Below are 24380 nucleotides of genomic sequence, written 5' to 3'. Positions count from 1 at the left end.
AATCAATGGTTCTAGCATTATAAATAAAGCAAGGGTGCACAGTAAGCTACTGTAAGATCTGTAGTATTAGGATATTATTTACCACACTCTGTACTAATAAGAATGAGGCAAGATGAGACATGTATTTTAGTTTTCATGAAGAAATGTAAATTCCCGCTTGTTTAGTTTTCAAGGAGAAAGATGAGGCAAGTATTTTAATTCTCAAAATGAAGCACAATGTATGTATCTTTGGACAATGTTTTGTTATAGTTGCATGCATTGTCCCATATTTAAGCTTCTTCTGGTTTGAAAACTACAAAATGAAAATGATAGATTTACTGTTTGATGTTTGTGTTCATTGGGACCTGTAATTTGTTAGTTGGTTTGTGTTCAGTCTGCATTACTTTTATTTATGCTTACATGGTTACTGAATTTTGAATTGTTCAGCATTTATTTTTCCAGATCAAATGAGCACCTGTTTCCGCCATCCCCTATAGAAAAGAATCAGAGGGAAAGCTTGAAGGAGCTTTAGGTTAAATGTATGACGATTCATCTGGTCAAGGGTATGTTCAGAGGTATTTAAGTCTATTAAGCTACTGGATAATATTTTAGTATGATCTTTGGGTGCTTCTTTTCTCTTATTAGATAGATCACTTCAGTTTCGCAATTTATCTTGACATTTCAATAATTGCCCTACTAATATTTCCAGTCTGTTGCACTCTATATGCATAGTGACTTGATTTTTCCACATTTGTGCCTGCAAAATCTGGTGCAAATCATTCAAAATGAGATTTGACGAGGATAGGCTTCCCCCGCTATTTTAGATACAACATTTATAAATGATGCTACATGTTCTGCTACTAATAATATAGCATATGATAATAAATGTTGCACTTTGAAAGCTACACAGGCAGAGCACTACTACTTGTGTAGACTAATCTTTTTTACCTTATCGATAGCTACCACTTGCTTACATGAAGCTATAACTGTGTGTTTGCTCCCAAGACAGAGACAAGAGAAACTAGCTCTTGAGATTTTATACTGCTTGTATTCTCCATGAATTTTGATTACAAACCAGAGAGGAGGTAGAAGGGAACAAGCATTTTGTTAACTCTTTGCTAGCAACTCTATTGTTTTCAGATCTGTTTGCCCATAGGATGTTCTTAAGATGAATACTCTGTATCGACTGAACCATGTAATTTTGTCAAGTAGGTTTACAATAATAATGTTAGACTAATTTTGGTTTGTTCTAGGTTTATGTGTCAGGATGGTCCTGATGAACACGCTGAAGAAACACGCTTGCCTCTCCACCAGGAAAACACTTTGTAGGTATGTAGCTTCTCCAAAGTGATATATCACTTTCATCGATCATTCTTGTCTGGTTAAATGCGAGGATGACGCTATTGGGCCCATCACATCCTCCATTTCGAAAACAACTTTGGGACCATCATAGCTTATAAGAATGAAAATCCCAGGATGTATGTTTATAATAGTTCTATAGGAAATGTTGCTACGAAATGGTTGTCCAAAAAAAGTAGGCATCGAGCAACCTGTGCAGTTTTTTTTTGTCATTGTCTCATTGTTCTGAACCACAAATAATCTTCTCTTCTTTTCACTTGAAGTTTTACCTCAAACTTGAATAGCAGTTTCATGCCTATCAAATATGTTTCGGTGGATGCATATGCATTCGAAATTTTGTAACTGATCCATGTATGAATGCAAATGGTTGACCATTATGCATGTCGCTGCCTTTGGTGCTTCTGGGCTTTGTGTACATCTGTCAAGTTGCTAAATCAGTTGAGATTGTTCAAAGATATGGTTGTCCAATACATGTATTTAGGTAACTGCATATAGAAAGTTCTCTATTGTTTTCCCTGAGAAGATATTCAGCCAACTAGCCAAACTCCACTATTCTATGAACTCTTCGTTTCCAGTTTGTATCGTCCCATTCAATAGTCCACTGTCCGTGCAAGTCTAGATATGAGATTACCAGACCGAAGAGCGCTCTGTTGCTACTTGAGTGCTGGACCATCCACAGTAGATTTGGTGTAGTACCCAAGTTCTGGCTTCAAATCAGATCTAGATAGTACCAGGAGGAAAACTAAGTGAATTTATATAAGTTCAATACTGCCAAATAATAAGATATTATTCAGGCATATTTTCTTTGGGAAGTAGGAGTACTATTGAATGGGTTGGTATCTTATTAACTTTGATCCGATGCATAGCAATCTTGCCTATTTGGATAACTTGTATATATCCAACATGTGCTTACACCAATATTCCAATATCTTCTGTGTTTATTGGCCAATTCTTCTTAGGCTTCTTACGAGAATGGTGCCTCTGGATTTATAACTTATTAGTTTTTTGCCTTTCTTTTCCCATTTTGATATTATTAATCATGTTATAATGAACTGAATGCCATCTATGTGTATAAATTTGAACTTAATTCTTTAACATGATAAGTTGGCTGGAATCATTTTCACAGAGATAGTGGATGCCTGGAAACAATGGAAAATACGAAACAAGTCCTACTTACATGATCTAGGTTGACAGAGTGATCGCAGACCTCAAAAAGTTTGAGTGCAGAATTCGTCCTGAGCACACAAAGGCGTTCTCATTGTTATTCACTGCTACTTGCACTTGTAATATCTGTTTTCGTACCTTTTTGTGCTCGGCCAAAATGGCATAAGCCTCTGTACATATGCCATGCAAATAATTATGCGGTTGTAATTCCATTTTTTTTTTGCCTGTCATGGTAGTGCCCAACTCATATATGTATATGTGTTGCTGAAAATGTATCCCTTGGTTAAGTCAGTTCACTGTTTGGTGCGAGCTAAACCAAGAGCCCAGAACGCACCATCAAAACAATTTGTCTCAGTCGATGCTTAGCGCAAAATGAAAAAGTTTGTTTCTCTGGTTATAATTTATGGTGATTTGCTATGTTTCGTGAAACCTAAAAAGATTTATTATCACTTTCCTACCTATGAATGTGTTTTACGGAGTCGTGCGCCAAGGCGCACATTTAAATCTAGTATTTTTATAGAGCACTGAACATCGCGCGGTAGGCGCTGCAGCTTTTTTGCGTGCTGTTTAGAGACCCAACATCTATTGGAGCATCATTTTTGCTCCTCCCACAAAAAAAGCAGTTATTTTACAACGCGCGGCTATTATACATCATCTCTTGGAGATGCTCTAACTACTTACTCATGGTCAAACTTCCCGAACGGTCATCATCCTCAAACTACTCTAGCACTAGCACGTTTAACTTCTGAGTCCTTCCGTCCCGTTTCCATCTACTTTGCGCATACGTTATTAATATTAGTATCATATTAATTATATTAACCGCTTGGTCACGATGTCATACTTCTTTATTGTTCGAATTCCAAATAATTATTTTAATAAACAAAAGTAATGAAGTAATAATAATAATAAATAACTTTTTTTTTGCAAAACCTAAAATCTAATTTTTTTTCATATTTTCCTTTGATAGTTTGAGAATCTAAAAATTGGCTAAACGACCGAAGGGATTAAGTTCGGATGTAACTTTTCGCGTACATAGATTTTCATATATTAATTTTTTTTAGTTCGTATGCGAAATTTATTGCCATCTTACCAAAAATATAGTTTTTTTTTCAAAATATGTCGAAATTCATATTTATTATTTTTCATTATAACTAGATCACCTAACCTACCTACACCTGAAAGGATTGAGTAGGAAGTGTCTTTAGTCCCGGTGTAGGAGACATCAACCGAAACTAAAGGGTAGACAGTTAGTCCTGATTGAGGATACCAACCAGGAGTAAAGATTTTCGCAATAGCCGCAGCCTGTCGCAACCCCTTTAGTTTCCGTTGGTATCTTCAACTAAAACTAAAGGTCCCGTTTGACCCTGGACTAAAGCTGGCCGTGCCCCGTGCGAAAACTGGCTTGGTCTCCCTGGTTCTTTTGGTGTTGATTGAGATGGTATGAGTGAAGGCTTGGCTTTATTTTAGCATGAAAGTACTGTATCTGTATGGACATCAAGGATACAGCCCCAGGTTTATTGATGCTCACGTCTGCCTTGGGCAGGGTGAACCATTATTACTTCACATGATCTTTGTTTGTGGTGATCCATGTGTCACTAAGAGCAAGTACAATAAGGTATAGTCAGCTGGCTATAAGAGATAAAATATTATAAGTTTGCTTAGTTGGAGGAGAGAGATTAGGAGAGAGAAGGTAAGTGGGCTCTTAGAGCAAGTATAATAAGGCTGACTCAGCAGACTATAAGAATTAAAATAGTATTGTTTTACTTAGGTGGATGAGAGAGAAGTGGAGAGAGAAGAGAGATGGGCTCTCATGCAAGAGCCAGCTCTTGCACGTGCTCCTAGGCACTTTGTGAGTATGTGTGATGGGCCTTTTATACATAAAGTTATCAATCCTTAAAGCCAACTATTGTACAAGTTAGCTATAAGCTGACTATAGCTGGCCTTATAGCTAGCACCCGGCTGCACTATTAGAATTGCTCTTATCTAATAGCCAGCTCTAGCACGTGCTCCTAGGCACTATGTGAGACTAAAAGGTGGGCCATGTATTGTAAAAGTACTACACTTTTATAGCTTACTATTGTACATGCTAGCTATAAGTTGACTATAGATGATGTGGCAAATTGTTATAGCTGGCTGCCGGCTACACTATTGTTCTTGCTCTAAGAGCAATTCTAATATCTTTCGTAAAAAAAGAGCAATTTTAATAGTATAGACAACTGTTGCCTATAACAAGATATCATGTTATTTGTAGTTATCATATAGCTAAGATGTACAATAGTTAGCTATACGAATGAAGTACTTTATTAACATATGTCTCATCTTTCACTCTCACAAAGTGCCTAGGATAAGAGCTAGTTATTGCATAATAGCCCACCTCCCTTCTCTCTCCCATTCTCTCTCCTCCAACTCATCTAAAATATACGTATTACTTAATGTCTTATAGTCAGCTGACTAGACTCTATTGTACTTGCTCTAATCGTCACCGAACGTGGACGTTGTTTTCATCACTCTGAGCGTCATCTTCTCTCCCATGGCTAGTTATTAGAGATTTTAATAAAGCCGTATGGCAGTATGAACATTTTCCGGCATGCCTTCTTTTAGAGTCACAGATGATGGCTTTAAGAGATTGTGTACAACTCTGTGAGCTGAATCATCTAGGCTTTTAAGGTCTTCCATTCACATATGACAACAAGAGGGTTGGAAACAACAATGATCGTGTTCATCTTGATCTTGCTATGGCCACATTTACTCTGCCTCATCTTTTGTGCATTTGGTCAGCCCTCCGACTATTGCCCCATCCTACTCAATATGGCTAAGACTAGTCACAATGGGAAATAAACACTAGTATCATGCACATGATACTAGTTTATGATACTAACCTCACAATGCATAGTATCATAAAATGGTATCATAGTATTATCATATTTAATATTTTGTAGAATCTCAATGCAAATGTGTGTACATGATGTGTTTGCTATTAAGTTTTCTAGTTTTACGTGCTATGATACGGTATCATATTATGATACCACTCCCATCTCTCACCTTATTAATTGGTGTGCCACATCAGATTTTTGCCAACATGGCATGCATGATACTACTTATGATACTCCCATTGTGGCTAGTCTAAAGAGATTCGGCCTACATAAAAGGTCCTCAGCTCTGCTACGAGAATTTTTGGGAGCATGACCCAGCTATGAAGGAGCTTATTGGTACATGATGGCGAGAACTAGGACCGCTTGGTAATCTGGGATCGGTGTCGATGCACTGCAAGTCATGCTGCGGAAGTTACACGCATGGAGAAGGAAGAAGTCCAGTAATGTGACTAGAGAACTGAATCGGCTCTGGGACAAACTCAAAGACTTGTGAGTTTGTGCCTTAGTTTGAATTTGGAATTGTCAAAACGATGTTGTGTTTAACAAAATAAGTGTGCCAAACTTTTTGCAGGTCATCTACAAAAGCACCTACTGGATTCACATGTGGTCTTTCCTCCTTCATGTGGAGTAGCGGGAACATATGGATTCTGGATGCACTCGGTTGATGGCGGTCGTTTGGGCTATATTCAAGCAGGGTGGCTAGCAGCAATCTAATAGGATCTGAAATGGTGCGTCTAATAGGATCTGAAATGGTGCGTAGAGAGATGTTTTTACCCTTTTTTCGTTGGTTGATCTTTGCTGAAACTTTGTGTGAGCCTTGAGATGTAAATCCTGAATCCATATTTTGCAATGAATAAGGCTGTGTGCATCACTTTGATGCAGATGCCAGGACATTTCTCTCCTATTAAAAAAAATGAAAATAATGCACCCCGCTCGGAAATTCGTACTACAAGTGTACATAAACAGTAACTCCTTCCATCAGAAGGTTGTTTGGCGTGCTCGAAAGAATGGTGTGGTTCAGTCCATCCCATTAGAGATGGAGCGTATGGTGTTCCCCTACTTTAAATCTATGTATACTCGTGATCTGTCGCTTAACTATCACCCCATAATGGACCTGACTGAGGAACAAGTTCCGATGGATATGAATGAAACTTTACATAAAGATTTTCGGACGAGGAAATATCCGATGACGTCTTCCTAATATGCCCAGTCAAAGCTCCTGGCCCTAATGGATTCCCCACACGTCTTTATAAGTTGTGAGACACTTCTTCACCGCTGGTTTTATGCCAGAAGGAACTAGGTTTCTAGAGATACTATCATGAAGCTAACTCTTTTTGAATGACCTCATATTTTATTTTTGATAGCCAGTTTGTTCGGCCCATGGCAGTGAATAATCAATAAAGTATAGACAAACTAGACCTATCCCCTCGATCGACTGAACTTGCGATATCGTGTATGACAAGTTATATACCACCAACTCTTATTTCAGCCGCTTTCCAGCACAACAGTTTCACCACCACAAGCAGCCGCTTCTGTCGCTGCCCAACCCAAAACAAACCGAGCCTATGTACCATGGAATCTCGCCACAAAAGGTTCATTTTCTAAGGAATTCGATTGACCAGCACGATTCCAACCAAAGTCTAATTGACCAGAATCATACAGTTGTGCCCTGCCTTGTGACTTGGCTAGATCTCAGCAGCCAGGTCCGCAGATGAATGCTCCAGATCGATCCCAGCGCCTGGAGCTACCTGTTTCTGGGTGACCAACTGCTGGAAGGTGATGGGCTCTGTGTACATTGCCGCCGCCGTGCCTTCGAACATGGCGGCGACGGCTCGCTGGTATGCAGCCTGCGTCTCGTGGACGTTGTCCCAGAACACATACCGGCTGCGATCTGTGCAGAGGTTCGAGGTCGCCGAGCAGCTGACCTCCGCGTTGAGCCTCCCTCCTCCGCAGCACGCGTTGGAAACCTCCTCAAGTCCTGGTCATATACAATCCAACCACAGATAGGTAAGAACAACCAAGCTTGCGCCGTTTGAATTCGCACGCAAACTATTCATGAAACAGTTCGATTTTTGCACAAGTAAACGATCTGGCATTCCAATGAATCAAACTATGCCTCAAAGGTACACACACACACACACACAAATTTAGCTGGATGGTTTGTTTCTTCTTTGTATGGGATTTTCTGTTGGCCGAGACGTGTCAATAGAAATTTTAAAGGAATAAAAAATGTTGCTTCATTGCATCAAGGTGCAAAGAGAACTAACCATCAATCGGTGGGTTGGAGATCATATCGGAGATGATGTTGTAGACGCTGGCAATGGAGTACTCCATTCCAGGCATGGAAGCAGCCGTGGCACTGGCCATTTCAAGCCGGAGTAGGGCGTTGAAATGCTGGGCAAGAGAGTTGGAGGCATCATTGCAAGGGCCATCGTTTATCGAGGAAGCCCTGCTGCCAGGCAAGCATCCGATGGGCACCGCATCGAGCAATCCTAGCCTTCGTGCCCCAAGGTCGTATAATACCTGTTTGCACATTGTGTGTGGATTAGTGTGGATGAAAAAACAGGGGTCAAAGAGATTTCAGGATATCTAAGTGGTGAGCCTGAACAATAAAGTTCAATTTAAAATGTGTGGTTCTGATTTTGCTCCTGCACCTGCCGTTAACCATGTGGCCTACCAGCTAGGTTTCCACTGATTTTGCTCCCCGTTGTTCACAGCAATCATACCTTGATGTGCTTGAGGTAGGTGGAGATCATGTTAGCGATGTAGGACGACGCATCGCTCATGTTCGCTCTACCGTAACTGAATGCAGAGAAGTCGTTGCCTGCGGTGCTGATGATGAATAGGGATCGGGACAGCAAGCGGTTGACCTTATTATGGCCCAAATCGGTCTTGGTCATGCTTGCCTTGGTGTTCGCGAAAAACTTGATCTGTTCTCGGAGGGTGATCGTGCCATTGCCCTGCATTTTGTTAGGCAGAGTCCACACATTACCACTCATTCGGTTCTGAATTCAACATGTAAGTAACAAAATTAAACATTACAGAATTACAAAAATTATGTTCATGAAAATCTAATGATATTGTTTTCGTTTATCCAACTGCAATAATCATTTCACGTTTGGTTGTCAAAGTTACAGAGGTTTCAGTGCACGCTTTGTAGTACATCATCTATTTTGTAACAAAGATAGTACTACCTCCATTGAAGAATGTAAACCGTTTTAGCAAACTATTTTACTTATAGTTTGCTAGAACGGCTTATATTATGGAACAGAGCGATAAATGTCAATCAAGCATAATTAGCAAGTAGTACCACGGTGCCATCACTCTATGTTCAGGCTTCAGGGCCTAGTTTGCAGCTCTAACCAACAGAGCAAACTAAAACATGTCTAAACAAAAGGAAAGTGGTGGTTAGTTCTAGATTATGTACAACTGTACATACATACAGTAGCGTCGAGGATGCCCGATCCACCAGAAGCATAATTGGCCCCAACCCGACCGCTCAGGAGGTCGAGGCTCACTTGCGGCGTCAAGGAGAGGTAAGCTGGTGGGCTCATGTTGAACCCCACACGTTGTGCTGTGTACAAAGATAAACATGTCGTAATTGTGTGTATCAGTATAAGCAAATCGGGAAGGAAATGAGCACATAAATTTTCTATGGAAAAAACAAGTACAGCATTCAGTATTCAGAAAGATAGTTTGCACCATTTCAAATGTACTTTTGCTGTACAATTATATAGTAAAATTTGTACTCCCTCCACCCTATGTCTAGATACATCTAAATTTAAATAAGTCTAAGACATATTTCATAGGATGAAGGGAGCACTACTGATGTACTATCAGCTTGGGCTGCGTTCAGTTGAGGAGGAAGCCCGCACTGAAATATCTGAATTACTGTCCATATCATGATATCAACAGTCTGAACTGAAGCATAAGAAGTAGATCTGCGCCACCAAACCAGTGGCGGACTCACCGATGAAGTCGGCGAGGTTGTAGCCGTTGGTGAACCGCCCGGTCCGTCGGCCGGGGTTGCCGCGAGGGAGGTCGACGCCGCAGGGGAAACCCGCCTGGGGAGCCGGCGGCGGCAGGAAGTCGTTGTTGCCGACGTCGACCAGCGAGTCCCCGAACACGTACACCGCTGGGAGGACTACCGCACGACGACGGCGGTTCTGTCCGTTGCCGGCAGCCGACGCCGGGGAGCAGACGATGAGGGCGACCGCGGCGGCGGCTAGCAGCGCAGCGCCAGCCATCGTCTTCCTCTTCTTCATTTGACAGACCAAGAATCGATGGATCGATGAGTGATCAAACACTATCTTATCAGCTGAGGGTAGCTGGATGGCTACACAGCATCGTCTTGATTAATGCGAGTCGCTGCCTTGTCGCGGGGTTGGACGTGTTCTTACTGTAGAGGAACAGCGACGTTAATGTGGCTCACCAGGGAGTGGGGATTTTTTTTTTCTCCCCATCTCCACTGCTCCCTGCGTATTAAAAAAACAAAAAAAAAAGGGAGCGGCGTTTTGGCTCCCGGGAGCATTTGCTCTCGGTTTTTTCGAAAATTTAAAAAAAATCGAAAACTTGTCAAAAAATTCCGAAAAAAATCATGCATGTACCTGACCATAGCATGCACCACCGTGTAAAATTTCGTTGCAAAATGTCATTGTATGCGCCCTGGAAAAAAATGACAAATTTCTGACATGAAATGAGATCCAAAAATATGAATCTCAGATCTGGAAATTTGTCATTTTTGCTCAGGACGCATACGATGACATTTCGCAGCGACATTTCACAAGATGGTGCGTGCCATGGTCAGGTACGTGCATGATTTTTTTCAGAATTTTTTGAATTTTTTTGAAAAACAAAATTTGCTCCCCAAAAATCCGGGAGCAAATGCTCCCGGGAGCCAAGATGAATTTCCGAAAAATATATACTTATAAGTTTTTAAAAAATGGTGAGCTGGGATGCTCCACGCAAATTTTTTTTTGATTTTGCATTGTGCCAACATAAACATTATTTACATAGTGAATAAGGAAAATAAAAAAAATATAATACTAAAAGGTGCATGTAACGCCTGCTACCCTAGTCTACACCGGTGCCGCCAATGGTGGAGGTGGAGGTGGAGCAGCCCATGGGTTGAACGCCGGTGGTGGAGGTGGAGCAACACACGGGCTAAACGGCGGAGGTGGAGGCGTCGACGGGTGCGGGGTCGAGTTCTGCAGCGCCCGTTGTAGGGCCTGCCAGTCCTAGAAGACGCAGGAGACAAAGTCGTCTCAGTCGTCCTTGGCCTCCTCATTGTGGTAGGCCAGCGCGTCGTCGTCTTCATGTGGAGGCGCCGGCGGCTGCCATGTTCGACGACGAGGCAGCGGTGGCCGCTCAAACGGGAAGTCTCAGTTGCCGAGGAATCCCGCCACCCTCCTCCGTTCCTCCTCGGTCTCGTGCCAGCTGTGCCAGCTATTGGAGTCGACGGCAAGGGCGGGATCGGCGCGGAGGTCCGGCGGCAGATACTGCCGCCTGCGCCGGATCTGGGCTCCCCTCTCTGGCTCGCGTAGAGGCACGAGCGGGACAGGCACCCGGAGGTGCCTGAGCCGCCAGTCGCGCCAGAAAGGTGCACATCCCACCAACGGTGGCACGTCGTCCAGTTGTCGTGCATGAGCCGTGCCAGGTCGACGGGTAGCGGCAAGTTGTTCGGCCGCGTGTCCTTCTTGGTGCCACTGTCGGACGCCTCAGACTCGTGCTTCTTCTACCCCATGTTGATGCGGCGACGCTCGGTGGTGTGGGTGGGAGCGGAGGTGCTGGTGGTGTGGGTGACATAGGCATCCCAAATGGGCTTGCCAAAGATAGTACCCGGGGTTTAATGAAGGCCCATTACCCGAAGAATAAGAAGATTCGGGAGCCCAAGATATATTAAGGAAAGTAGAGTTGTAATAGGAAGTGTTGTTTGTAATCTGGCGGGATGAGTTAGAAACCGTCCCGGACTCTGTAACTTGTACGAAACGAAACCCTCGGCTCCGCCTCTTATATAAAGGGGGAGTCGAGGGACGAAGAGATCATCGAATCATTGTTCACAAACCCTAGTTTTCATAATTGTCGAGTACTTTTCGGCTGAAACCTTCGAGATCTACTTGCCCTCTACTTCTAACTAAACCCTAGCCTATAACCCGTAGGCATTGACAAGTTGATACCTTGTCAGTGGGCGATGGCAAGGATGATGCCGGTCGCCTTTTAAAGGACGGGCGCGCGAGACGCGATGCCATTGATGGCGGTGCAGAAGTTGAGCCGCCGCCCACCAGTGCGCGTGTAAAAGAGGAAGCGGCACCATTAATGGCGAAGGCTATGACGCAGACGCGAAAGCGGTGACCGCGGAAGCGACGACCGCGGAAGCGATGCGCTTGAAACATGCCTCTAGGTCGTTGCCAGGCGAGCCTGTGGGAGAAGGGAGCGGTCACGCGGCACGAGCATGCAGCGTCCGCCGAGACGGGACTCTTTGTGCTGCCGGAAGATCCTATACACCGACCAGTGTAGGCTACGTCGCACAGCCACCCGCGGGTATGGGCCAGGCCTATTTTGTGTTTTCCCTTCATTTTTTCGTTTCTTTTAGTTCTTTTCTTTTATGTTTGTTGTTTTCTTTTTTTCTGTTTTTTTTTAAATTCTCCAAAGTAAACCAGACGGCTTGAGATCATCAATTTTGAATATGTTTTCTCACTTCGAAAAATGTTTAGATTCGAAACATATTCAAATATGAAAAATGTACATATTTTAAAAATATTTAAATTTAAAAAATGTGCAAATTTGAAAATGTTCAATTTAAAAATGGTTCAAATTTAATATTGTTCAGATTTGTAAAATGTTCAAATAAAAAATTCTAATTTGAAAATTATTCAAATTTATAATTTGTTCAAAATTTCAAAATAATCGAATATTTGAAAAAATTTCAAATTTGAGAAATGTTCCTACTTTAAAAAAATATTAGTTTTAGAAAAAAAATTGTAAAAATAAATATTCCAAAAATAGAGATAAGAAACAGGCAAGAGAAATAAGAAAAGAAAACGAAACAAAAGAAAACCACATTACCTGTTGGGCCGCGACCCAGCTAGCAACTCGGGCGTGCGGGACCATGTGCGGCATCCTCGCCTCTGCCGACCAGGACGATGGCGAGGAGCTCCCGGGTTGGCCCGGCGAAGTGGCCGGCAATTCCTATACACCGACCAGGTCGGCCGTTACCGCGCGCCGCACACCCCGCGCGCGTGGTATGGGCCGGTCTGGTCGGCCCAGTTAGCTGTTTATTTCTGTTTTCTGTTTATTTTTTTGTTTTTTCTTTCCTTTTCCTTTTTCTGTTTCTTGTTATTTGTTGTTCTTTTCCTTCTTTGTGTTTGTTCATTTTTTGTTTATTTTTCTTTCTGTTCAAATTTGAAAATAGTTCAAATCTGAAAATTGTTCAAATTCGAAAAATGTTCAAATTTGAAAATCATTCAAATTAAAAAAAGTTCAAATTTGAAATTTGTTCACATTCAAAAAGGTTCAATTTTTAAAATTGTTCGAGTTAAAAAATTGTTCAATTTTCGAATTTTAAAAAATGTTCAAATCTGAAAAATGTTCAAATTTAAAAAATTATTCATCCACGAAAAGTGTTCAAATTCAAAAATTGTGCAAATTCGAAAATTGTTCAAATTTGGAAATACTAAAATTCGAAAATTGTTCAGATTAAAAAATTGTTCAAACTCGATATTATTTTTTCAAACTTAAAAATCTTCAAATTAAAACATGCTCAAATTCGAAAAAAATTCAATTTTAAAAAAATAATGCAAAAATCTGAATATTTTTCAAATTTCAAAAAAATCGAATCTAAGCATTTTTCAAAATTTCATTTGGTATTAGAACGATAGAATTAGTGGGGAAACAGTCTATGATAGTTAGTCAGGTGACGCAACGAAACAAATCGGAAGGAAAAAATCCTAAACGCACGCATGGAAGACAAACCGCAGAGAACGTCTCTGGGCCAAGCCCACTTTACGGTCCGGGGTGTGCGGCACGAATCAACTACCGACCAGGTCGGTGTAAACTGTAAAGGCTCTCCCGAAGTGGGCAGTGTAGAGATTCACGGGATGGATGGGTCGGCGACAAATATCGATGGGCTTCCTGGATCGGCGACCCATTATGTGTTCCAATGGGCTTTCTGGACCGAGTTTGTCTCAGCCCTGATCGATTGAAATGCCTCGGTGGATCAAGTTGGCTTAATTTCCTCCTTAAGCTCACTATAACTAAGTGCATTTTGGGAATCAATCATGCAACTAAAATACTGTCCACTAGAGAGTATCGATCCACACTCTACAAATAAGATTTATCGGTACTTGTGACCCTACCTATTTTATAGTAAGGATTATGTTTAGTCAGAAGAATAAGATGCGCATATATCCTAATATGTGGTGTTTTCATATAGTCTAATTGTTCAATTTTCTGCCAAGACTTGTCTGTCCTTACCGGTTGGTACGAGTGTGTGCCAAATTTGGGGCAAAAGCAGCAAATGTAGCTCAAAGTGGGAAAGAGTGCGTCCCCACTCTGACGTCTATGCAGCTTGATGCAAAGGCCGGAATTTTTCCTCCTTTTGTGGGAGAAAATCCACTAATACTAGTGCTAAAAATAAGATGGTGCTAATACCATCATGCGGACTGTATCTTTGAAACTACTGCATTTTCTTACAGCCGTGGACTAAGAGCATCTCCAGTCGCGTCCCCCAAACCGTCCCCCAAACCGCGCCGGATTGAGCGTTTGGGGGACGTGTTTTGCTCGTGCCGCGTTTGGGGGATGTCGCTCCCCAGCCGCGTCCCCCAAACGCCGCCCCCAAATGAATATTTGTGCAGGAAAATAAAGGTTTTCATTCAATTTTGATTATATATTACAAAGTTTGAATGAAAACGGCTAGATTTCATCTAAACCTAGGCTACTGACCGCCCGGCGGCGCGTTCGACGGCCCCGCCCCGTCGTCGCCTCCCCTACGCCGCAGCTCCTCCTGCGCGCGCCTCCTCTCCTTGCGTTCGGCGGTGGCCAGACGGTGCCGCTCCCGCCGATAGTCCTCCTCCGCCCTCCCCTGCTGGGCCGCCTGGAGGGAGAGCTCGACGGCGCGACGAATCTGCGCCTCTTCGCGGGCACGGGCGTCGTCCTGGAGCTTCTTCTCCGACTCGAAGGACTCGACGAGGGCGCGTTGTTGATCGGCCGTCTCGTCCGGGTGCGGGGCGTCGTCGTCGGACCAGTCGAACTCGTCGTCGTCGTCGTCGTCCTCCACCTCGGTCTCCTCCGCCTCGGCCTCCTCCTCCATTGGCGCCTCCTCCTCCACATCTGTTGGCGCCTCCATCATCGCCGCCGCAAACGCGTCGGCCGCCGCCAACTGCTCCGCCCGCCTCCCCCATAGCGCCGTAAGCGCAGACTCCCGCTGTCGACGCTCCTCCGCCGTCGGCGCTCGATCGAGTCACGCCGTTCACGGAACAGCGCCTGCCGCTCATCGCGCTGGCGCTGGCGCTCGTCAGCCCATCGCTGCTCCATGTCCTCCCGGTACCGGCGCCGTCGCGCCTCTTGTCCCGTCGAGGCGTCGAACGCCGCAACGGTGTCGCACTGCTGCTCCTGCCACGCTGCTGCCGCCGCGGCCTCCTCAGCTACGGAGGCAGGGGCGGAGAACGCCGCTAGATCCGCCGCCTGCTGCGCCTCACGCCGCTGGCGGGCCTCCTCCTCGAGTGCCTCCTCGAGTGCCGCACGCCGCTGCCGGCTCGTCAATGGAGGAGACGGCGGTGGAGGGAAGTGGCCATCGCCGGGGCGGTTCGCCATTGCCACTGGTGATGGAGGAGACGGCTGTGGAGCGACGAGGGCTGTGTTTGTTGCCGGCGGGGTGTGGTGGCTACCATTGATGAGCCGGGAGACCTTTTATAGACGCCGGCGTCGGGAAGAAAGCGCGGGAACAGACGAGAAGAGGGGGGAAGATCGCGCGGGAACGGGCGGTGGCGTGCGAACGCCGGCGACGCGTGGAGGCTGCGCAGCACCGACGAGACGTCTCGCCTGCCCCTCTGTCGCCATTAAGGCAAAGATGCCGCTGCGCGCGAATAACTTCCGTCGCGAGGTAGGCGACGGTTAGGTTAAAATTAACTGTGCCGCTGACGCGTCGGCCCCACGCCTCCTCGCCTCGCTTTTCGTTGTGTCCTGCGTGCCCGGTGCGTCCCCTGTGGGACGGGGACGGGCTCGGGGCGCCGGACACCGTATAGGGGCGCGCCGGACAAAAAAGGGCTTTGGGGGACGCAGCTGGAACGCTTTTTTTGTCCGGCGCGCCCCAAATCTCTTTGGGGGACGGTTTGGGGGACGCGACTGGAGATGCTCTAACAATGCCAATAGGGCAGCAGGCATGAGTGTGATACTGCAGACTGGCAATAGAATTCTTTTTTCTTCAAATATGAGGTTGAAACCCCACAAAAGAGATGCATACGAATTTTATGTATATTCTATTCAAACTTAGCGATAGAGCTAATGGCCTTTTACGCAGCCACTGCGCCCCCTAGAACTCAAGCTCAAGGTTAGTGTTTTCTGCTCGGCCGTGCCGTTGTAATTGGATAACTCTCGAGGCTAGTTGTTCTAACCTCTAATTTCTTTTCTTTGGTTATGCTCTATCGTACGTTAGTTGATGCTCTCAGCTTGTAGGACTTGTAATTATGTTGATAACTGGGCTCTATTTATCGCAAAAAAAAAGATAACTGGGCTCTATAAATTTATAATCGGGCAGCATGGTGTGCCTTTCGTCTAAAACAAAATGATGCTACTAGGCACTAGCACATTTTGGGGGAATCGAATAGAATCGAATCTACTCCGATATTTGTGAGCCAACCTTTGAATTAAAACTACTACACAAGGTGTGCCGTTTACTGGATTCCGAAACCTCGTACAGCACACAGAGGTAACACCCATTTGCATAATTCTAGTGATTGCCTGACCCGTCACAGGTTCCGGTGGGTGTGGGGACATGGCAGCAAGTTGCAATATTTATCAGTCAAGGAAAGAGATGACCGAGCTACTTGTATCCTAATCTGTTAATTACATAAATATAATAGGTTACATTCAAGTTGCACATACATATTTGGAGTAGTAGAGCTGCGAACCGCCCCCTCCCATCCCCTCTCCTCCCTAGTCCCTTCCCACCTTCGCCCCGGGTCGTATCGCGCGAGGCGGCTCCGAGCGACGACCCGAACCTAAGAAGAGGCGGCCCATCTTCCTCCTCCTGGCCGCTTCCGCCGTCGAGGTCGGTGGTGGCGGCCGCGTCCGGCTGCCAAAGGTAGGGGCGGTGGTGGCGCGTCCATGGACTCCCCTTCGCACGGAGGCGGGGTCTTCCAGGGGCGGCGACGGTGGACGGAAGGTCTGGTGGCGGTGGTATTCGACTACTTCACCTAGATCATGGCGGGAGACGCGGTGGTGTGGTGGAAATCGGCGGGGAAAGGGCGGCAGCGGGATCGCTGCTAACCTCCACCGGCCGGGTTGGAGGAGGAAGATGGACCGCAGTTGTCCAGGGTGCTCCTCGGCAATGCCCTCCGATAGGGGCTTAGGGTTGATGGAATCCTGCAAGCTGACACGAGACATCGGTTCACAGACAAGCGAGGAGAGCGATTTACCCAGGTTCGGGGCCCTCGATGAGGTAAAACCCTTACGTCCTGCCTGTCTGTTCTTGATTATGATGATAATGGGTTACAATGGGGTGCCGAATAATTCGGCTGAGATCTCGTCGAGATGGCTAAGTGCTAAAGTGACCTAGCTATGAGTTTTTGGTGGCCAAGATTGATTGTCCCTCGGCAGCCCCTCTCATAGCCTTTATATAGGAGGCCAGATCTCAAGAGGTCCAACCGAGTATGACTAGGTTTACAGTAGTTCTAGATCTAATCTTTCCTTGTTCGGCTGCTTCTTTGCCTTGCCCGCCAAGGGATCTTCTGGTGTGCGATCCGGTTGGGCCGCCTTGCCTCCATGTGCTTTCATGGGCCTCCAACTAGGAAATACAGGATAGGGCAACATCGGTTACCCGAAGGGTAATGCCCACGTCAGTAGCCCCCGAGTGTCTAGCCGAAGATAGTTGGGGTAGAGACTAAAGCATGCCTTCACCGAATGTCTTTCTCCTTGATTGTTCTTGTTCTTCCTGAATCTGCATCATTTTCTTCTGTCGGGTGCGCGTCAGCGCTCCCGATGGGAGTAGCCCCCGAGTCTGGGCTCGGGTGCTTGCAACCGAGTGCAGACTCAAGTCGAGCAATTATCTCTTCCTTCAAGGCTTATTTCTTCGAATCTTCATTTTATCGGGTGCGCGTCCAGCGCTCCCGATGGGAGTAGCCCCCGAGTCTAGGTGTGGATGCTTGCAATCCGTGCGTAGACTCAAGTTCATCATCCGATACCTTCTTATTCATTCGAATGCTTTGAGTATTCTTCATGACGTCTTTGATGACGCTTTACTGATATCTCGATTTTGACTGTCAAGATGTGACCCGCTGGGCCCACTTTCTCTCTGTCTAGTCCTATTTTCAAGCAATTTCCGCCCTCTGCGCACAGTTACCAAGACGTCTCCTCGATTTCCGCAGCCATCAATCGGTAAATGGTCCGCTTGATAGACTCACATCAACGACACGTGTCCACGCAACTCTTCTCCTCTTAAGATCTCCAAAGGGCGAGAAATTCTTAATCTTTTCCCACATCTGCCTTTGCCCTTCTTCTTCTTCCTCCCGTAACTGTTGCGCCGCCACCACCACTTCTCCAATCTTCTCCAGATCCGGACAATGGTGAAGAAGAAGAGCGTTACTGCCGCCGGCAGCTCTTCGACCGGTGGTGCCGCCGCCAAATCTTCCTCCACTCTTCCAAAGAAGAGTTCTTCAGATGCTCCTCCCACAGCTCCGGCGCCGCCAGGCTCAATAGCCAAGCCAGGAGATTGGCTGGCGTCCTCCATCACGAAACGTGATGAGAAGAGGGCTCGAAGCCTTGGATTAGTCTCCCCTGACGAGGGGAACGTGATACTTCCAGGTGCGATTTCTCGGCCCAATCCCCCTACTAGTTTTACCGTGGTGTTCTTATCATTCCTATACCGGGGTTTTTCGCTTCCTGCCCATGAGTTCCTTCTTCGCCTTCTACGGACTTATGAAATCCAACTGTGGCAACTTACTCCCAACTCAATCCTTCACGTTGTTGTGTTTATCACCCTCTGTGAGGCATTTTTGGGCATTGAGCCTCATTTCGGATTGTGGAAGAAGATCTTCTATGTTAAGAGGTACAACAGTAGCAATGGGTCCTTCGTCATTGGAGGCGTGGGGTTCGTGGCTCGCTCGGAGGTTAATTATTTCAATTTCCCGATGAGGGAATCCGTGCAAGGATGGAGACTGAAATGGTTTTATGTCAAAGATTCTGTGACAACCGAGTCCCAGCTCCCTTGCTTTGCCGACGTCCTTGAGGATAAGCCGAAAGATTCCTGGAAGAACATTCTTTCTCCTGACGAAAGGGCATCTGCCGACGAATTATTCGCCAGATTCCTTCGGATCAAGGAAACCGATGGACAAACCATGATTGGCACAGAGGTAGCAGCGGTATTCCTGAAGCGTCGGGTCCAACCAGTCATGGCGAGAGTTCATCCAATGTGGTTGTATACGGGCCCAAAAGATGAAACCAGGATCAATGTCGCTGAACTGTCGAAAAAGGAGCTGCTTGATGAAGTCCGTCGCCTTACTCTCTGATACGTCCCCGACGTATCCATAATTTCTGTCGTTCCATGCTTGTTTTATGACAATACTTACATGTTTTTCTTGCACTTTATGATGATTTCATGCATTTTCCGAACTAACCTATTAACAAGATGCCACAGTGCCAGTTCCTGTTTTCTGCTGTTTTTGGTTCCAGAAAGGCTGTTCGGGCAATATTCTCGGAATTCGACGAAACGAAGACCAAACCTCCTATTTTTCCCGGAAGCGTCCAGAACACCGAAGAAGAGTCGGAGAGGGGCCAGAGGGCCACCACACCATAGGGCGGCGCGGCCTGGCCTGGGCCCGGCGCCGTCCTGTGGTGTGGCGCCCCCAGGTGCCCCCCTGCGCCGCCTCTTCGCCTATAAAATCCCTTTCGACCTAAAAACACCGAAACTCTTGACGAAACTCCAGAAAGACTCCAGGGGCGCCGCCACCATCGCGAAACTCCAATTCGGGGGACAGAAGTCTCTGTCCCGGCACCCTGCCGGGACGGGGAAGTGCCCCCGGAAGCCATCTCCATCAACGCCATCGCCTCCATCATGCTCCGTGAGTAGTTCCCCCATGGACTACGGGTTCTAGCTGTAGCTAGTTGGTATCATCTCTCCCATGTACTTCAATACAATGATCTCATGAGCTGCCTTACATGATTGAGATTCATCTGATGTAATCGGTGTTGTGTTTGTCGGGATCCGATGGATTGTTACATTATGATTGTCTATCTACAAAGTTTATGAAGTTATTGTTGCTGCAATCTTGTTATTCTTAATGCTTGTCACTAGGGCCCGAGTGGCATGATCTTAGATTTGAGCTTTATAATTATTGCTTAGATTGTATCTACAAGTTGTATGCACATGTCACTGTCCGGAACCAAAGGCCCCGAAGTGACAGAAATCGGGACAACCGGAGGGGATGGTAGTGATGTGAGGATCACATGTTTTCACGGAGTGTTAATGCTTTGCTCCGGTGCTCTATTAAAAGGAGTACCTTAATATCCAGTAGTTTCCCTTGAGGCCCGGCTGCCACCGGCTGGTAGGACAAAAGATGTTGTGCAAGTTTCTCATTGCGAGCACGTACGACTATTATTGGAAAACATGCCTACATGATTAATGATCTTGATATTCTGTCTTAATGCTATTTCAATCCTATCAATTGCCCGACTGTAATTTGTTCACCCAACACTTGTTATTAGAGAGTTACCACTAGTGTAGATAGCTGGGAACCCCGGTCCATCTTTCATCATCATATACTTGTTCTACATGTCATTAGAAGTAGTATCAACCATTTTCTGGTGCCATTGCTCTCATATTACTATTACTGCTGCTGTGTTACTGTTACTACTGCTCTCATATCACTGCTACTTTCACATCACCCCTGTTGCTAGTGCTTTTCCAGGTGCAGCTGAATTGACAACTCAGTTGTTAAGGCTTATAAGTATTCTTTACCTCCCCTTGTGTCAAATCAATAAATTTGGGTTTTACTTCCCTCGAAGACTGTTGCGATCCCCTATACTTGTGGGTCATCAAGACTATTTTCTGGCGCCGTTGCCGGGGAGGCATAGCTCTACTCATAAGTTCACCTAGGGAGTACACTCTACATCTCTCTCTGTTTTATTTTGTTTTGTTTTGCTTAGTTTACTTTTGTCTAGTTTATTTGTGCTTAGTTTATTTCTTTCTAGTATTAGTTTGCTTAGTTTACTTTTACTTAGTTTATTTTTGTCTTGTTTTATTTGTCTCATATACCCAAAAATCCATAAAAATTTGAAAAACTAAAAAATTAAAAACTGCTGTTATGGGAGAACCAACAACCTACTTGGAGCTTATAGAATGTTATAATTGTTATAGAGAATCAAGAACTGGTAAAATAATGAGTGCTATGATAGAAAAATTGAATACAATTGCTAAAATCTTGCTTGAACGCCATGATATAAACTGTTGCTCTCAACAGGATACTAAACATCTTAAATTTCAATGTGGCTTTAGTGAGGAATTTTTAATTAAGAACTATAATCGGAATTGCTATATTCATTATGGGTTCGAAGAGGTAGAACAATTTGTCTTATTTATGGGAGCCTCCGAGATAGAATCCTTCATGGTTGAGAATTATGAAACTTGTGTTGTTTGTAAGGGCCTTAAAGATTATGTCTCTACTATCCTTAATTCTTGCATAGAATGCTACAGTAGGAATCCTTATATCCTTGATTATAAAGAGAGACACATTAATGCACAAGAATGCACTCACAATTTGCAGGAACCTGCGGAAGAAGAAATTGATGAACCTGAAAGCTCATTGGATGAAAAAGAGGAGGAAATTGATGAACCTGAAAGCTCATTGGATGAAAAAGAAGAGGAGAGCGACGAACAAAAGGAGGAAGAATGGATTAGTACCCATGTCAACCTTCTAATGAGAGTAACTCTTCATCTCTTACACTATTTGATTGTCCTCCATGCTTACCGAAAGAGGTTGAATGTTATGTTCCTGTGGATTCTCTTGAAATATTCCCTATGAGTAATACTTGTGAGAATAATTATGCTACTGTTATATATGATAATCCATGCTACTTTGATAAATCTTATGATAATGCTTTGTTTGTGCCTGATGTCGAAATGCATGGTACTAAAGAATTTTGTTTGGCAAATGTCTATGATAAAGCTCTAGATGATGGTCCTATGTTACTTGATAATATTAATTGTACTACTAATGAAAATGGGATTGGAGAAGTATTTACTTTATTTAGGAGTCCCATATCTCTTGAGATTGATCAACTACCTTGTTATATTATTAATAAAAGTAAGTTTGAAAGTTTTAATTCCACTATTCTTGAACTTGATAAAAATTATGTATTTGGAAATCATGAAAAGTATGCTGCATGTGATAGTTATATTGTTGAGTTTGTTCATGAAGCTACTGAAAATTATTATGAGAGAGGAAAATATGGTGGTAGAAATTTGCATGGTACTAAAACACCTCTCTATATGCTTAAAATTTTGAAGCTACACTTGTTTTATCTTCTTATGCTTGTCACTTTGTTCTTCATGAATTTATTTGTGTACAAGATTCCTATGCATAGGAAGAGGGTTAGACTTAAATGTGTTTTGGATTTGCCTCTTGATGCCCTCTTTTGCTTCGAATACTATTTCTTGCGAGTGCATCATTAAAACTGCTGAGCCCATCTTAATGGCTGTAAAGAAAGAACTTCTTGGGAGATAACCCATGTGTTATTTTGCTACAGTACTTTGTTTTATATTTGTGTCTTGGAAGTTGTTTACTACTGTAGCAACCTCTCCTTATCTTAGTTTTGTGTTTTGTTGTGCCAAGTGAAGCCTCTAATCGAAGGTTGATACTAGATTTGGATTTCTGCGCAGAAATAGATTTCTATCTGTCACGAATCTGGGCTGTTTTCTCTGTAGGTAACTCAGAAAAATATTCCAATTTACGTGCGTGTTCCTCAGATATGTACGCAACTTTCGTTAGTTTTGAGTTTTCTGATTTGAGCAACGGAAGTATTTTATTAAAATTCGTCTTTACTGGCTGTTCTGTTTTGGCAGATTCTGTCTCTGTTTTTTGCATTGTCTCTTGTGGACTTTAAGCGAGGTTTTCTAGACGTAGAGGGCTGTAGCTAATGTTTTATTGAGTTCTTGCAATGTGCCACTACAGGACCAAGGTGGATTCAAATTTTTTGAGTACTAACCCCTCTAATGAAGTTTATGAGAAGTTTGGTGTGAAGGAAGTTTTCAAGGGTCAAGAGAGGAGGATGATATATGATCGAGAAGAGTGAAAAGTCTAAGCTTGGGGATGCCCCCGTGGTTCATCCCTGCATATTTCAAGAAGACTCAAGCGTCTAAGCTTGGGGATGCCCAAGGCATCCCCTTCTTCATCAACTTATCAGGTTCCTCCCCTGAAACTATATTTTTATTCGGTCACATCTTATGTGCTTTACTTAGAGCGTCTGTGTGTTTATTTTCGTTTTGTTTATGTTTGAATAAATTCGGATCCTAGCAATCCTTGTGTGGGAGAGATACACGCTCCGCTTTTTCATATGAACACTCGTGTTCTTCGTTTTACTTTTAATGTTCAATGATAAAAGTTGGAAGCTATTGCACTTATTTATATTTGGTTGGAAAAAGAAAATGCCTGATATGTCTTGGATAATTTGACACTTGGCAATTGTTTTGAGCTCTCAAATAGATCATTATTAAGTTTTTTCATGTAGTTTAAACCTATTAGTGGAGAACTACTGTAGAGCTTGTTGAAATTGGTTTGCATAATTGATCTCTCTTAAGGTCTAGATATTTTCTGGTAAAAGTGTTTGAGCAACAAGGAAGACAGTGTAGAGTATTATAATGCTTGCAATATGTTTTTATGTAAGTTTTGCTGTACCGGTTCATACTTGTGTTTGCTTCAAATAGCCTTGCTAGCCTAAGCCTTGTATCGAGAGGGAATACTTCTCATGCATCCAAAATACTTGAACCAACCACTATGCCATTTGTGTCCACCATACCTACCTACTATGTGGTATTTCCTGCCATTCCAAAGTAAATTGCTTGAGTGCTACCTTTAAACAATTCAAAATTTATTACCTCTGATTTGTGTCAATGTTTTATAGCTCATGAGGAAGTATGTGGTGTTTATCTTTCAATCTTGTTGGGCAACTTTCACCAATGGACTAGTGGCTTCATCCGCTTATCCAATAATTTTGCAAAAAGAGCTGGCAATGGGATTCCCAGTCCCAAATTAATTAACAAAAATAGACACTCCTCCATGGTATGTGATTGTTGGGCGGCACCCGAAGGATTCGGTTAGCCATGGCTTGTGTAAGCAAAGGTTGGGGGGAGTGTCATCATCATACTAAAACTAAAATAAAAAGGCACTCCTTCATGGTATGAGATTGTTGGTAGGCACCCGAGGATTCGGTTAGCCATGGTTTGTGAAAGAAAGGTTGGAAGGAGTGCCAACCAAAAATAAAAATAATTCATGGGAGCCGCTCTTGAAGGTTTGTCTAGCAAGGGGGTTAGAGTGCCCACTACCATTCGTTGACAACAACAAACACCTCTCAAAACTTTACTTTTATGCTCTCTTTATGTTTTCAAAACCAAAGCTCTAGCACAAATATAGCAATCGATGTTTTCCTCTTTGAAGGGCCATTCTTTTACTTTATGTTGAGTCAGTTTACCTACTTCCTTCCATCTTAGAAGCAAACACTTGTGTCAACTGTGCATTGATTCTTACATACTTGCTTATTTGCATTCATCATATTACTTTGTGTTGACAATTATCCATG

General features: G+C 44.0%; 1 protein-coding gene and 1 long non-coding RNA gene across 2 annotated transcripts; one reads left to right on the top strand and one right to left on the bottom strand.

Annotated features, from left to right (window-relative positions):
• The first annotated feature begins 685 nt into the window (after window positions 1-685).
• Window positions 686-2695, top strand: LOC139831253 (uncharacterized). The gene is made up of 2 exons (XR_011745940.1): window positions 686-1308; window positions 2465-2695. It is a non-coding gene; the product is annotated as an uncharacterized lncRNA (long non-coding RNA).
• A 4230-nt stretch (window positions 2696-6925) lies between these two features.
• Window positions 6926-9680, bottom strand: LOC127299224 (GDSL esterase/lipase At3g50400). The gene is made up of 5 exons (XM_051329155.2): window positions 9346-9680; window positions 8819-8949; window positions 8102-8335; window positions 7643-7898; window positions 6926-7353 (listed from the first exon to the last, which is right to left on the bottom strand). The coding sequence occupies exons 1-5, from the start codon at window positions 9638-9640 to the stop codon at window positions 7061-7063; spliced, it is 1209 nt and encodes a 402-aa protein (XP_051185115.1). The 5' UTR covers window positions 9641-9680; the 3' UTR covers window positions 6926-7060.
• Window positions 9681-24380: the final 14700 nt, after the last annotated feature.

The sequence above is a fragment of the Lolium perenne genome, chromosome 5 (genome assembly GCF_019359855.2).
Source record: "Lolium perenne isolate Kyuss_39 chromosome 5, Kyuss_2.0, whole genome shotgun sequence".
Lineage (NCBI taxonomy): Eukaryota > Viridiplantae > Streptophyta > Magnoliopsida > Poales > Poaceae > Lolium > Lolium perenne.
Note: the sequence above shows the minus strand (reverse complement) of the source record. Positions and strands in the feature narration are given on the sequence as shown.